Source organism: Oncorhynchus masou, chromosome 15, assembly GCF_036934945.1.
Source record: "Oncorhynchus masou masou isolate Uvic2021 chromosome 15, UVic_Omas_1.1, whole genome shotgun sequence".
NCBI classification, from domain to species: domain Eukaryota; kingdom Metazoa; phylum Chordata; class Actinopteri; order Salmoniformes; family Salmonidae; genus Oncorhynchus; species Oncorhynchus masou.
In genome coordinates, this window is record NC_088226.1 from 21,249,625 (window position 1) to 21,265,955 (window position 16,331).

The 16,331-nt window shown below is 42.3% G+C and overlaps 1 protein-coding gene across 1 annotated transcript; it reads right to left on the reverse strand.

The window, feature by feature from the left end:
- Positions 1–1,417: 1,417 nt before the first annotated feature.
- Positions 1,418–15,404, reverse strand: LOC135555868 (interleukin-4 receptor subunit alpha-like). The gene is made up of 14 exons (XM_064988648.1): positions 15,356–15,404; positions 15,118–15,251; positions 14,707–14,836; positions 14,421–14,581; positions 14,065–14,218; positions 10,366–10,510; positions 9,864–9,999; positions 9,535–9,689; positions 9,008–9,141; positions 8,631–8,814; positions 7,722–7,818; positions 7,036–7,105; positions 6,288–6,397; positions 1,418–6,161 (listed from the first exon to the last, which is right to left on the reverse strand). The coding sequence occupies exons 6-14, from the start codon at positions 10,421–10,423 to the stop codon at positions 5,366–5,368; spliced, it is 1,740 nt and encodes a 579-aa protein (XP_064844720.1). The 5' UTR covers positions 10,424–10,510; positions 14,065–14,218; positions 14,421–14,581; positions 14,707–14,836; positions 15,118–15,251; positions 15,356–15,404; the 3' UTR covers positions 1,418–5,365.
- Positions 15,405–16,331: the final 927 nt, after the last annotated feature.

The following is a 16,331-nucleotide window of genomic DNA, read 5'->3' on the forward strand; positions in this document are numbered from 1 at the left end:
GCTGGGCGGCCTGAGTCTTGGTGGTTCCAAACTTCCATTTAAGAATGTTGAAGGCCACTATGTTCTTGGGGACGTTCAATGCTGCAGACATTTTTTGGTACCCTTCCCCAGATCTGTGCCTCGACAATGGACAATTCCTTTACCACAAGTGGACTCCAATCAAGTTGTAGGAAAATCTCAAGTTTGATCAATGGAAACAGGAAGCACCTGAGCTCAATTTGAAGTCGCATAGCAAAGAGTCTGGATACTTATGGAAGTAAGATATTTTAGTTTTAGTGTTAATGAATTAGCAAACATTTCTATAAAACAGTTTTCACTTTGTCAATATGGGGCATTGTGTGTAGATTGATCACGATTTTATTTATCTAATCAATTTTAGAATAAGACTGTAACGTAACAAAATGTGGAAAAAGTCAAGGGGTCTGGATACTTTCTGAACGCACTGTATGTAACATATAGGTCATATCCAAAACCATAGTCATTTTATTCTTAAATAATAATAAAAGTATACATTATTAACCTCTGACTATAGGAACATAATCTATTTGCATGATCGCTTAGACATAGGCCTACAGAACAAAATATATCAAATAAAGGAAAAAGTTTGTATACCTTTTCATATATCAAACTTCTTATCATATCTCATGTAAAGCATAATATAAAATGAATATTACATTAAATATTTCATAAATAAATAGAACAGACAAATAGTTAAGTTTCTGCTAAGGGCACCAGATGATCCAACAGGGCATATATAGTGTGCCAAAGATGAACATTTACTCTGTGCTGGCGAAGCATTCATAACGTAGGACTGGGGATGGTTGTAACACTTTTAGCATTTTTGTCATTTTCTCAGAGATTTTTCGAGCGGCTACATTCAAATTGTGGTAGGAACGGCTTCCATCTGTCTGCTACAAATGGGTATAGGTATTTTCTCTCTAAATCAAACAAACAAGTGGTGACTTTGTCTCAAATACACCTCCCAGGTCAGTTGTAACAAGGCTTGGGGTGAAATGAAACCGTTAAAAAAAATGCATATATCATGACATGCAACGAAATATTGAAAGCCTTATTGAGAACATGAGAACAACATTGCCATGTTTAACATTTTGTGCAGCAGAAATAATAACATTTTAAAAATCATAAAATATAATTTTATGTTCCCAATTAACTGGCCCTTCTCAACCACTACAACAACATCTGACAACTAAACAACACCATATGGAATAAACAACTGAATCTTTGTGGTGTCCCTAATGAGTTCCACAAGATCTTGTGTGTGATCTTGTGTGATCACATGTCATTTTAATGTGAATGTGACAGCATGTTAACAAAGCTGAGATTTTCGTTGAAGTCCAAATTGCAGGAATACATGTCACGGTCGTTGGAAGCATACTCGGACCAACGTGCAGCATGATCTGGGTTCCACATCTTTATTTATTTAAAGTAAGTGAACCACACAACAAAACAATAAAGAATAACGAACCGTGCCGACAATGGAGTGCTGACATACAACTACACATAAACAATATCCCACAAAACACAGGTGGGAAAAATGCTACTTAAATATGATCCCCAATTAGAGACAACGATTACCAGCTGCCTCTAATTGGGAATCATACAAAATTACTAACATAGAAAAACAAACCTAGAACCCCACATAGAAATAATAAACTAGACTAAACCCCCAGTCACGCCCTGACCTACTCCACCATAGAAAATAAGGGCTCTCTATGGTCAGGACGTGACAATACAGGTGTGGTGGTGTAGCAGAAATATCATAATGCCGTGAACCAAGAGGTTGTGAGTTCAAATCCCAGATGACGACACATTGAATAATAATTGTTGTATAAATTAACATCAGTCAAATATGTAAGACGAAAACACTGTATGTTAAAAGCAATGTGTGTGTATCATAGACACATTTTTGTTGTCCAAAAACACATTTTCACATGTGAAATGTCACGTGAAGTGTTCTAAAAACACATTAATTCAAAGCGAAATGTCATGTGAAATGTTCCAAAAACACGTCTTCAAATGTGAAATGTCACATGTGAGAAGTGTTCTCAAAGAACACATGAAACACATGTGTGTGTGTGTGTGTGTGTGTGTGTGTGTGTGTGTGTGTGTGTGTGTGTGTGTGTGTGTGTGTGTGTGTGTGTGTGTGTGTGTGTGTGTGTGTGTGCGCGTGCGCGTGCGCGTGTGAGTGAATGCTGGACATGCTCACTGAATCAGAGTCAGAGTTGTAACCTTGGTATGGTAGTACTGGGGTACAGGCTTGGAGGGCCCATAATTTGTATTCCCTTAGGTTGTTCCAACTAACTCTGACCCTTGCAGCCATTAGTTATTTTCAGTTTTAGCTACGTTCAAACTTTTGCATTGCTAACTTACATCAAATACATCTACACACACTGGTTATAAACCTGATATAAGATATGTGAATCTAACGACAAAGCAGGTGATGCCATCGGCAAAATACATTTGGTCAATTTCTTTCATTTTTTACCTCAAAATCATATTTTTGTCAATAAAATCTGAAAAGTTTATCACTGGGTCTTGCTTCTTCACATGAGGATTGAGGACTAAACTGACCATGTGCACAGTGAGTCACATGATTCTCACTTGAGATATTGAGAGAAAACTATCTTGTGTTGTAACCATCCACGGTCTCCTCTAAGTATCATGGCTATGATAACTTTTCAGAGGAGGGCACACATTAGCTAAGGCTGAATAGTGAATAGTGAGGCATTTGTGACTCAAACTTCCCTACATAGTGAATAGGAACGCCTTTGGGTTTCAAACTATCCTACATAGTGAATAGGGATGCCTTTGGGACTCAAAAGTTTCCTACATAGTGAATAGGAAGGCATTTGGGACGTAAACGTCCCTACATAGTGAATAGGGAGGCATTTAGGACTCAAACTTTCCTACATAGTGAATAGGGACGCCTTTGGGACTCAAAGTTTCCTACATAGTGAATAGGGAGGCATTTGGGACTCATTTGGGAATCAAACCTCTTCTGATGTGTAACAAGGGGGATTTACATGTATCTCTTCCTGGGGTCGATTGTACGCCACATTTTTCATATACGCGAGGGGAGGTCCTCGGGACTAATCTAAAACATACAGGTTCTCTAACATCAAGGAGTGGAGCATGGGAATAGTAGGAAGAGGTATAGCGAACAACATTACTTTATTTTACAGCAAACAAAACAATATTTTCATCTCCAGGCATACATGTTCCTTGGAAGCTCTTAGCTCATACTGATTCCCTATCACAGGACATAAAAAAACTTTAGTTGACATACAAATCCACAATTACATTCGATATATGCCTGAGCTATGGCATAACACAGATCAGATCAATTACTCGTGGTCACAGGACATGTTGCACAATACTCTAAAGAGGGCATGCCATGGGTGAAGGAGAGCGGGTCAAATTGGCATACGGGTACTCTTGCCATAAACACAAGATCCCCAGATATGCTTCAGAATTTGGAATTTTCATGGTAATGCATATCTGTAGAACAACAAGAACAGCCAGGTAAAATACTGAAGGCAACACCCTTAATTACAATCAACAATCTCACACACCTGGCACTGACAGAGGCACAAGGCTGCATTCACCAACTCAAAATTTCCACCCTGTTACATCTTTCTCCTCTATTTTTAAAATGTGTCCTCACATTTAACCAAGAAAGCAAAAAGCTTGCCACGCTGACCCTCAACATGTGGGCCCCTCAGGGGTGCGTGCTTAGTCCCCTTCTGTACTCCCTGTTCACCCACGACTGCTTGGCCGTGCACAACTCCAACACCATCATTAAGTTTGCTGAGACCACCTACAGAGAGGAGGTCAGTGACCCGGCCTCTCCCTCAACATCAGCAAGACAAAGGAGCTGATCATGGACTACAGGAAACGGAGAGCTGAGCACGCTCCTACCACATCGATGGGGCTGTTGTGGAGCAATACGAAAGATTCAAGTTCCATAGTTCCACATCACTAACAAATAAACATGATCCACACACACCTACACATTCGCGAAGAAGATACAACAATGCCTCTTCCCCCTCAAGAGGCTGAAAATATTTAGCCTGGGCCCTCAGATCCTCAAAAAGTTCTACAGCAGCACCATTAAAGGCATCTTGACTCACTGCATCACTGCTTGGTATGGCAACTGCTTGGCATCCGACTGCAAGGCGCTACAGAGGGTAGTGCGTATGCCTTTGCCATCCAGGACCTCTATACCAGGCGGTGTCAGAGGAAAACACTTGTCAAAGACACCATCCACCCAAGTCACAGACTGTTCTCTCTGATACCACGCAGCAAGCGGTACCGATACACCATGTCTGGAACCAACAGGACCCTGAACAGCTTCTACCGCCAAGCCATAAGACTACTAAATAAATAGTTAACCAAATAGCTACCCAGACTATCTGCATTGACCCTCTTTGCATTAACTCCTTTGACTCATCACATACACTGCTGCTACTGTTTATTATCTATCCTGTTGCCTAGTCACTTTACCCCTACCTATATGTACATATCAACCTCAATTACCTTGTATCCCTACACATCTACTCAGTACTGGTACCCCGTGTATATAACCATTGTGGATTTATTCATTGTGTTATTCTTTTTCTCTATATTTTTCTCTCTGCATTGTTGGGAAGGGCCCATAATTAAACATTTCAGTGTAAGTCTACACCAGTTGTTTACAAAGCTTGTGACGAATGACATTCGACCAGGAGACCGTTATCACCATTCACATTCTGTAACACAGCACTTTGAGGCCCGCGGGCCGATCCCTGCTGTGGGACGACAGGAACAGCCACTGGCACTGACAGAGGCATAAGGCTGCGTTCACCAACTCAACAGTGTCACCCTGTTACACATGTACCATCTATGTGATGTGGTGGAAACCTGGGAATCTGGCCCGAAGTCACCCTACCACCCAGAGAGGAATGGCTTACTGCAGTATGCTTCTGTGTTTGTAGTTAGTCCTTACAGTAGAATCCATAGGCCACCTCTTGTGAGTTCAACAGATACACAGTAAGTACAGTGATGCCATCTGCTGGGCATTGTGAGTAATCAAGGGAGGCTTCTCTATGAGGCTCCAACAGTTTTCCCTCCCAGAAATAGAAGTGTTTCTCAATCTCAACCCAGTCTTCAGTGACCACAAATCAGTAGTTTTACACATGTGGTCCATTCCAACACTAACACACCTGAATTAACTAGTCCAACTAATAAACAAGCTCTTGTGATTAGTTGAGACAGGTGTGTTAGTGTTAGAATGGATCAAATATTGAGAACAGTGACGTATAGTGGCCCTCATGTAGTCCAGCATTAGATGGGGTTAGCTAGTTAGCTAAGTGGCTAGCTGGGACAGTCTGACATATGGATCCTCTTTGCACTGCTCCTCCTGCCTCATCTCCCTCCTACAGGCCTGCTGCTCTTGACTGCCCCCTTTAGGTGGTCCAGAAGACTGCACATGGCCCCAGCCCCCAAGTGCCTGTAGGGCCGGGAGGAAGCAGTACCCAGAGGTGTGTAGGGTAGGGCCCACTGGGGGCAAGGTGGGGGGGGTGGTTGTGGTGGTTGGGGGTGTGTATGCTGGAGGAGGGTCTTCATTCTCACTGGGTGGTGAGCAGGTGGGCATAGAGCTAGGTCCGGGTGGGAGGAGCTCTGACTTGGGCCATGCCATGATGTCGTTGTTGCCGTTGTTGTTACCAGTGTTCTTACTGTTGTCCGCTACTACAGCGCTCGTAACACCATCAGACACTCCATCTGTTGATTTGGACAGGCCAGCACAGACCTGAGGCATCGCCACGTAGCCCTCACTCGACTCTGAGAGGGATGGGGCAGACCTCTCCGAGGAGGACGGAGAAGTGGGTTCAGAGTTAGAGAGAGTGTTGTCGGACTCCTCACATGGAGGCTCCAGACTCAGAAACTCACTCGGTGCCGGTGAACTGTCGCCACAGAAGATGTAAGGGCCACTGAAGCTGAAGCCGGATGAGTCTAGAGCAGGAGGGTCAGATCTATCCACAGACAGCAAATGGAGGGAGGAAGAGTTTGGGTCATACTTCTTCCACCCCTCCTTGGTAATGGAATGGAACAGTCCAGTTGCTTTTACATCTGAGTTCAACCACAATGGACTATCTGAAGAGCTGCAACACAACATAGTGAGGTAGGATTGAGGCTAGGGTTAGGATTGAGGCTAGGTGTACGAGTTATCTTTCATAAGTGTTGGATAGTGTCGGTTAAATAAGTCTAAAGATATGAGCTAGTTTTACCATCTGGAGCAGAGACTGTTATCCTCCCTGCTCTCCTGTGACTGTACCCTGCAGATGTAGGTCTTCTCACTTCTCTCACTCTCATGGAATAACAACCTGTCAGGAGATTTCTGAGAAAGAGAGGACATACCATTATCTGTGAGTGATGAACTACGAAAGATGGATACATGCAGGCACGTGCACAGATAGGGGTCTACCTTTGCCCTCCCACTCGCCCTTTTGGGTGGCGGTATATTTTTTTGTATACAGTTTTTGTCGTTGTTGTTGTTCTGAACCCATTGCCCCCAAGTCGACGTGACATTGTCAAGTTCACAAACTAGCAGGTTTTCATCAATCGACACGAATGATTAGCTGATAGCCGACCCTCTTTTCCCGATGTCAATCATTTCTTTAGGAGGCACTGTAACTAGCCTGCTTACAATCTTGTAAGTGAGTGTGTGGGCCAATGCGAAAGCATGTTTAAATGTTCGCTACAGAGGCAGTTAGTATGATATGAATTTCGAGATATGAATTGACACTTTTTTCCCTCATTTTGAGCACCTGCCGGCTAAAAGGTCTGTGCACAGCCCTGGATACACACAATGTCATTAATAGTGGTTATCAAAAATGATCTTTGTGCAAAGTCTAGGTGATTTGCATTATTATTGAGTGCAGTTGTCATATATTCAATAGCTGAGTAGTCCACAGCGAGATGCTTTGTGAATAATGCTGATTGAATACTCAGCCATACAGATGCATTCAGACTTACTTTAATGACTTCTCCCAGTACCTTGCTCTTGAGGGGCGACGGGACAGACACCTCCCACAGGACTACCCTCCTAATGAATCAATGGATGGACGAATGAATAAAATGACAGGGGCATTCCCAAATAAAGGAAACACCAACACAACTTTGGCATAGATTCTACAAGTTTCTGGAATTCTATTGGAGGGATGCGATGCCATTCTTCCATGAGAAATCGAATCCCCCATAAATGTTCAATTGGGTTGGGATCTGGTGACTGAGAAGGCCATGGCATGTGGTTTATATGGTTTTCATGCTCATCAACCCATTCAGTGACCACTAGTGCCCTGTGGATAGGGCCATTGTCATCGTATTGTGTTCCCATAGCCATGGTAGCCAAAATAATGGCCTGCCCAGCATTTCTATACATGACCCTAAGCATGATGGGATGTTAATTGCTTAATTAACTCAGGGACCACACCTGTATGGAAGCACTGGCTCTAACACTAGTAATAACACAAGGGCATCTACTTGGTAAATATGTTATTTTTCTTGAACTGCACTGTTGGTTAAAGGCTTGTAAGTAAGCATTTCATGGTAAAGTCTGCACTTATTGTATTGGGCCCATGTGACAAATAAAGTTTGATTTGAAGGGTGAATTAAAATGGTAGAAAAACAATAGAAACAGTTGGAGAAGTCTGAGTAATCACCTGTGACAGGCTGGTATGGTAACATAGAGAGCGATGAAGACAATTGCCACCAGTATACTGATGAAGACGTAGAGGAAGGTGGTGATGGACCAGGAAGCTACCAGGAGACATGGGACAAAAGATGCATATGTGAGAGTGGAAAATGTAGGTGATGATCATCGATGAGTAATTGATTAGTGTCTGGATATTCCTGTCTGTCATGAGAACTGATTGAGATGGTCGTTACTTCAAGAGAACAAAGTCACATTTTATCAGCTCCTGTATGCTTCTTTCATCAAGTCGAGTCTTCTTATTTCACTCTCCGAACCCTCCAAACGGCGTGTTCAACACATTTCAATATTATTTTCTATTTTTTTTATTCTCTCATTTTTCACATGAAAGCAAATATTGTGGCTGCACATAAGACTGACACATGGAAGCAAAATAAAAACACACTCTTTAATACATAATGAAGGTCTTTACATTTGTTTTTGAAAACATTCTTCAAGGGATATGAACTTTGGTGCTTTTTCGTTCAGCATCTCATGAATAGATAATCATATTATAGTTTTTAGAGCTCCGCTATTTTGACTCGCATGGCTGGCACGACTAGATGAATTGTAAATAATAAAATATGGTTCACATCCCCCCCATTTGTACTTGTTTCAGTGCAGACTGGTTATCTCTGATAAAATATGTTTTCAGAGTTATTTGAAAAAAATAATAGAATTAGCTTGGTCCAAGTTTGTGCTCTTGTCAAGTCCATTGCTGTCATTGACAAGCATATACAGCAATTGACATGACAATGAGTGACAAGGAGTTGGCATAATAGCAAAAACAGACACTCTCAGGCTAGAATAGAATACAACAATGGTTCAGAATACTATTAAAAACCTGCTTCAACCAGGAGATACCTACTAGGTCCATTACCTGGTTGTGTGGTCCACTCCACTGGGTCGGTCCATTCTGAGGGGGCTCCGTCAAAAGTATCAAGTTTTCCCGGGACCACCAGGGCTCTCACCATAACCAGGTAGCACTCAGAGGGGCGCAGGGACGCCCCCAGGATGGAGAGCGAGCGGGACCCCTGGGAGACATTGAGGAACGTAGTACCCTCCTGAAAAAGAGATGGTTGGACAGAACCAAGTGAGACACAGTAGAATTATCAGTCATTGTCAAATGATCTATTCATGGGATGCTTAAAATTTGCAACAGTCTATCTCGCTTGATGAGCGTTCTTTACCTGATGAACTAGAGATGATCAAATGTAATACTGAAAATGACAAGACATTGCTTTTGGATCATCCTACCTGAGTCTCATTACTCCAGTATTGCACCTGATAGTGCAGATGATCGGTCAGATAAAAATTAGGCGGATTCCATTTTAGAATCCAGTTCCCATCTCTCTCTTCTATCTGCACTTTGAGTGGACGGTTTGGACGAACTGTGTGGAGAGAGACATCAAGAATCAGACATCAAGAATCTTTAAAGAGTTGAACGGGATCTTAAGCACTTACGAATGTATTTATTTTTGGCAGGACGTAACATATCGTACGAAATGGATGACGTTGTACACAGTTGTGCACAATTTCCCGGGACCCGTTTTGGCTCATGAGCACTAATTTCTAAACTACTGGCTGAAATGATACCTTCTAGAAAATTGTACCTGTAATACCACAATATAAACTCCAGGTGGCAGCACTAATACACAATCACTGAGGTAGTATATTTTCTTTCTTTTTTGCATCAAAACAAATATCATCATAAATTGAGTCTCAGCTATGAGATTTTATTCTCCCCCAAATATCACCCCTGTCTCGGTGTGAAAATGACTCACTGTTTTTGTGTGTTTTAAACTTTTTGCTGTTGCGTGTGGGTACAAGCTCCACCTCTAGCTGCTCTAAGTCTTGGACATGGAAGGAGCAGCTGTATTTGAGCACTGGATCCCTGGATGGAACGTCGACCATGGTGTTATCACAGCATTTCTGGGCTCTGCAGAGATGGCGAAAGGAAGAGAGAAATGGATGGATGGATGGATGGAGAAGAGGGAGGACAATGCTGTGAGACTGAAGTGTAGTCAACTGTTCTGTCTCAACCATGGGCACGCGCACATGAACGCATGCAGCGCACACAGACACAAAGGCATACACACAGATCTTAACTCACGGTGCAGTGGGGTTGTGTTTGCAGGACAGGTGGAAGGTAAGGAACTGAGCCAGGTCTCTCTTCACCTCCCAACTGCATGTCACCGCAGTCTCATTATCCAACACACACTGGGCATTGGAGGGGCCTGGCACAGGGTCTGAGTGAGGGAGGGAAGGGAGGTGAGGGAGGGAGGGAGCAGGAGGACAGGATGACAGGAGGAAGAGAGACAGAAAGAGATGGAGAGAGAGAGAGAGAGAGAGAGAGAGAGGGGGGGGGGAATTAGGGAGGACGGGAGTGAACAAAAGGAAAGAAGACATTGATGCACGACTGAGCAATGCTAACATGACGCGATCACAACTCCCTGGCACCTCCCTGTAAATCACATGCCATCGCAAGTCGCTCACTACAATTTCATTACAAACTCATTACAATGCCATGAAACGAATACATTTCATTGTATGACATTACATTATGGAGGACGGAGGATGGAGTATGTTTCTGTATACGTAGGGTTTCCACTCACCCTCCTCAGTCATCCAGGTCACTAGGGGGCTCCACTCGCTCCACAGTCCCGTCTTCATCCTTGCCCTCACCTTGGCTTCATACTGGAAGCCGGGCACCTGAGCCTCAGCCTTCACACTCAGCTGGGTGTCCTGAACCTCCACTGCCTGCACAGAGAGAAACAGACAAAGAATATGGAGTCCCAAATGGCATAGTGCCCCACAAGGCTGTGGTCTAAAGTTGTGTACTACAAAGGCAATAGGATGCCGTTTGACACGCACATTATGTGTGCATCTCAATCTACTAAAGTGGCTCTCCATTGGGCACAGACATCAATTCAACATCTATTCCACATTGGTTCAACATAATTGAACATAAACATCATTGAAATAACATGGAATCGGCATTGATTTAAGTCCCCAGTGGGTTCCTTTCTTTGTTTCCTTCCCTTCATCTGCACTAGTGTGAAGCACCTGGTCTGGACAGGTAAATGTAGACTTCCTGAAAGAATCTTTCCAACTGCTTCCACCTATCCCGTGGCTTGAATCAGTGCATTTGAAAGGGTGGAAACCACTTCAGACTATTGAGACAGAGACCTGATCTTTATGTGACTCCCACCGGTGGATTTGTTTTCTATACTATTGCCTTGTGATATCCTCTCAGTCTTAGATAGTGGCATGGTAATCTTTGGTAAGGATCGTGACGAGCTAGAACATGGACGTCACCAGGATTTTGGGTCAGCCCCACATTTTCTGCTCTGTTGCAATGGTGTGAAAAAAATGTGTAGTCAACTGAATGCGCCACTTATACTGAACAAAAATATAAACGCAACATGAAACAATTTCCCATTTTTTTACTGAGTTACAGTTATAAGGAAATCAGTCAATTATAATAAATTTATTAGGCCCTAATCTATGGATTTCACATGACTGGCTAGGGGCGCAGACATGGGTGAGCATAGGCACACCCCCTTTGGAGCCAGGCCCACCCACTGGGGAGCCAGGCCCAGCCAACCAGAATGTCTTTTTCCCCACAAAAGGGCTTTATTTTAGACATAAATACTCCTCAGTTTCATCAGCTGTCTGGGTGGCTGGTCTCAGACAATCCCGCAGGTGAGACGCCAGATGTGGAGATCCTGGGCTGGCGTGGTTACACGTGGTCTGCGGTTGTGAGACTGGTTGGACGTACTGCCAAATTCTCTAAAATGACGTTGGAGGCGGCTTATGGTAGAGAAATTAACATGACGTTTTCTGGCAAGTGCTGGTGGACATTTCTGCAGTGGTGGACATTCCTGCAGCCATTTCTCAGAATGGTGCAATGTCTCGCAATATCACTTAATGATTAATTAGTATTCTACATAACAAACCAACTATAATCAAATGATAATGGCAGGCTACGGTTATGCCAAAAACACAATGTCATTTCATATGACAATTTTGAAATGCAGCATTTTTTTTCTCATGCGGTTGCTGTGTTTAACTCTATCTGCTCTAAAATGTGATTAGTTCAGCCGGTTAGCCAAACTTACTTACATATTCAAGAAGATCAAAATGCATATTCCCATCAACCTGTTTGGGATCGAACTGTTGGCATGCATGCAGCATGGACGTTTAACCTGTACAACGTGAAGAATTATCATTCACGATTGACAGTGATGATGGCCTAATTTATAATAAGGCAGGCATAATTTGGTGTTTTAGGATTTTCTGAATGAAAGGTTTCATGTTGGTACCAACTTTCATTCAGAAATGGCTTAATAATTGATAAAATGGTGCTCTGGTTATAATAAATGTAAAGCCATTTCCATGTGTGGTCAACTGATCATTCCAGCACCGTTTTGATTGGGACAACGTGGGAACTCATCTTGATAAATCAATCAATGTCCGATTTTTGTTTTCACTGAATCTCTGTCTGGATATTAGCTTACAATTATGCTAGGTAATGTTAGCTAAGTTGAGTTGAGTGCTCATGATCATTAGTCTAACAGTTAAAAGTAATGCAGCTGTTCTCTACACACACACACACACACACACACACACACACACACACACACACACACACACACACACACACACACACACATTAGGCCTATATAGCCTACCTGATGAGCTTCCCTGATGTTTTCCTGAACTTTCCAATACTTTTCCGATGCATTTCAGTCCCTTAGGCTACTGATGTGAATACACATTGTACACTTTTCCTTATAGTCGATTCAAGTAATTTGACATGTTTTTTTTTTTTGTTATTGTTTTAAAAAGTCATAAGGCCTACATCGTTTTAATAACAATATAGCTGAAAACCACTATTGGCTTCATTGATTTACTGAATTTAATCTCTTGTAATTTTAGGCTAGGCTATTTGCTGCTTGATTATTTAAAATATTATCGTAACAGTAGGCCTACCTATACAGCAACCTCATATGGGGTTACTGACCACAATCCATTTAATTAATAATAATAAGTGTTGATTTTTTTGGCTTGGGGGGGGAGCATAGCACATGGAAGAAACCATAGTGCTGCAGGAAGTGGTACTCGAAGTGCTGCAGATAAATTGAAATTAAATTTGACAAATGATATAATTACTCTTTGTCTCTATAAAAATACATGAAATATTTATATAATTATTTAAAATAATTGCTGTAGATTGTGTTTTGTCACATTGTGAGTGATTAGGGCAAATATAAAACAGCTGATTGTTGAGTTGTGGCTGTCAATGTACAGCAGGCAGCAGCTAGAAGGTATTTCACAATATTTAAAAATACACTTGTGGAACAATTCTGATTAAATTAGTGAGTAAACACTGGAAAGTTGGTGGACTATAATTTCCTCCTCATCTTGTAGACCTAAGATCTGAGTATCCACTCTTTTCATTGGCCTATCTTCTTGTTGCATTTAAGACATGGGTTGTTTGTTTTAGCAGCTTGACATTTAGATACTTTGTGTGGTAGAGAAAAATATTACTGTAAATGTCTCCAGTCATATAAAATGATTTACAGGAAATTACAGGAATTGATTTTAGAAAATGACCTTTTTTTTTCTCACCCACAAACCCCTCAGCCACTGGTCTTCAGGACTGAGCCCCCAAATGTTATGAAACTCTGGTGATACCACTGGGTATTAAGCAAAGGGGTAGTGATGAATGATTTTAAAGAAGTGATTCATGATTTTGTCACCGAGCAAAACTACCCTAAACTTGTGCTTGCTTTCCGGGGGATATCTCATGCCATGATGAAAAATCTTGAGAGTTAGCATGTTTTTTTACAAGAGGGTCGGAAAACATAAGCAATATGTTTGCTAATACTCTTAGAAAAAAAGGTGGTATCTAGAACCTAAATGGGTTATTTGGCTGTTCCCAAGGAGAACCCTTTGAATAACACTTTTTTGTTCTAGGCAGAACCCTATTGGGTTCCACGTAGAACCCTTTCCCCTGGAGGGTTCTACATGGAACCCAAAAGAGTTCTAACTGAAACCAAAAAGGGTTCTCCTAAGGGGACAATCGAAGAACCCTTTTGGAACCCATTTTTCTAAGAGTCTATACTGTATTTATGATGATTCAGAAGCACATGTGTTAGATGAATAGGAGTCTTTAAGAGCACATTGTATGTAACCTGGTCCCAGATTTGTTTGCGCTTTTTGCCTGTTGTCCGTGACAATGAGTTGGCAATATATAGCACAAACAAAATATGGCACTCAAGCTAATTGTTTGTTACTCCAGTACATACTGTCCAGTCATCCTGGTTAGACCTCCTGTAGTTGACCTGGTAGTTGAGAGTGGGGGTCAAGGGGGATGATGGGGGTAGGGGCTTTCCCAGCGGAGCAAACAGCCCCCCCTTTCTACAAGCTTCTGTGATAGGCGGACTGGTGGACGCACCCTCACTGTAATACACACATGCACACACTGTCAAAAACAAATCAACACATACATGTATGTATACATGTATGTATAGTCAAATACAGATATAGGACCCTATATATATTTGACTGAATTTGGTCATCTGCTAGCTAACTTGTAACTAAAATGAAACTTGTAAATGTAAAATAATTGAGATGACAGGTGTCCTGCAATGTTTAAACTCACCATTCTTAGACAGAAGCAGGGCAGGGGGACAGGAGGTCTTGAAGAAGAAGACATGGTTGGTATTGATGCCAAAGTATTTAGTGTTGTACTGACACTGGGCAGTGAGCTTGATGTTGTTGGGATTCCGTGCTCGCTGACCATAGGGTTCACACAAGGACTCACTAGAGGGTCGGAGAAAGAGGGAGACATGAGTTCATTGAGTACATTGTTTTTCGGGGTGCACCTCTCCCTCCCTCCCTTCCTCCCTCTCTCTGTCCTCTCATCACCCCATCAGCTCTATCCTTACCGGTTCTCAGGGCTGTCCCAGTAGTATAGGGCTAACGGCTGTGAGGACGGGTGTGGACTCTCCTCCCAGCTACAGCGGACGTAGGAGCTGTAATCATTGTAGCACCGCAGGGACTCAAGCACAGGGGACACTATGGGAGAGATGGAGTGGGAAGAAGGATATAGACAATAATAATTAGAACACATTGTGCTGTATGGTGTACAGTTCTCTCTATATGGGTAGAAAATATGATCTACAATCACTTCTGGAAAAAACACATTTCCAAGTGGGTGGCAGTGTTGTGCTAGTGTTTGTATCTTAATGAGACTTCCTATAATGTCCACAATTAAACATTTTAACCATATGTCTAAATGATACATTTTGTTGTCATCGATATCTGCTAAATAAAAGAGTCTTAGACTTAGACCCTACCATGATATTGTGTGTTGTCCTGGATGGTGCAGCATTCTTGTCCGTTATTGCAAAGGACCAGGAGAGGGAGAAGTGATCCACAAGACATCCAGAAGAGGAGCATGTTTCCCGGGGAGCGCAGGAGGACAGGTCCCCTGGAGCAGAAGAACATGGGTAAGGTTCAGCAGGTGGGTCTCAGTAATTAACCTTCTAGATCTAGACCATCCTGGGCCCGCATTATGTGGACTGACTGCTATACCTGTCAGAGTTCAGAGAAAAATGGCTCAGATACAAAACGTCTTACTCACGCACTCACTCACACTCTCTCTCTCTCTCTCTCTCTCATGATCGTGCACACACACGCAAATATCACAATTCTCGGAAAAAATGACATCATTACCACTCACTTCCCTTACAGTATATTCTTCACTAAGTGACTCTGATGTTCCTCCCACCATCCGCTGTAACCACACATCCGTTCATCTCACCCTTGTTTGCTTTCTCTGGCTTAATACGTTCCAAATGGCACCCTATTCCCTATATATAGTGCACACTACCCTATGGGACCTAGTCAATAGTATAGAACTTTACATTATGGTGGCATTTTGGACGTAGCCTCTGTTTCTTATGATTGTGGTACTGTCTTCACTGTAATGTCCTTCTATCAAGCACAGACATTTTGGAAGAGAAGCCTGAAAACAAAGTGGCAGAGAGTTGTGACTGTAGTGGCGTTGAGAAATCCCCATCAGATACTGTGTGTGTGTGTGTGTGTGTGTGTCTGTGTGTGTGTGTTTGTCTGTGTCTGTGCGTGTGTTTCTAAATAAGCATTCTATGAATACATTGTGGGATAGAGGTTAAAATACAAAGAGATGGTAAGAATCCCCCCAAAATTAAAACTTGTATATAAGCTAATTTATACAACTTAAGTTGTTCTCGCCTAGTCTCCTATTCAGTGTTCAGTGAATTCTGTAGTTCTATTTCCAAGAAGTTATGATGTGCGAGGAAACGTCAAGACTCATGTCAAATGTGTTCGGTCTGTTGCCTCAACTTTATCTGCTTCCTCTTTTCATGTGGCTGTTTACCATGTGGTCAAAAATTACACTTAATCAACAGTGTGATCAAGTACGTTCCCAGTGAGCACAAAACATTGACAAAACACTTTTCAACCACAAATACATAGTTTCATTTTCAACAAAAAAGGTGTCTTTTCGACATCATTTCACGTATTGTGCTCA

What these genes read in the sequence shown, in the direction of transcription:
- LOC135555868 (XM_064988648.1), bottom strand. Translation starts at nt 10,423, where the DNA reads ATGAAGACGGGACTGTGGAGCGAGTGGAGCCCCCTAGTGACCTGGATG. An exon ending in AAACACAACCCCACTGCACC is followed by an intron (nt 9,690 to 9,863) that starts GTGAGTTAAGAT and finishes CCATCTCTGCAG; the next exon opens with AGCCCAGAAATGCTGTGATA. An exon ending in GTTTAAAACACACAAAAACA is followed by an intron (nt 9,142 to 9,534) that starts GTGAGTCATTTT and finishes CTCTCCACACAG; the next exon opens with TTCGTCCAAACCGTCCACTC.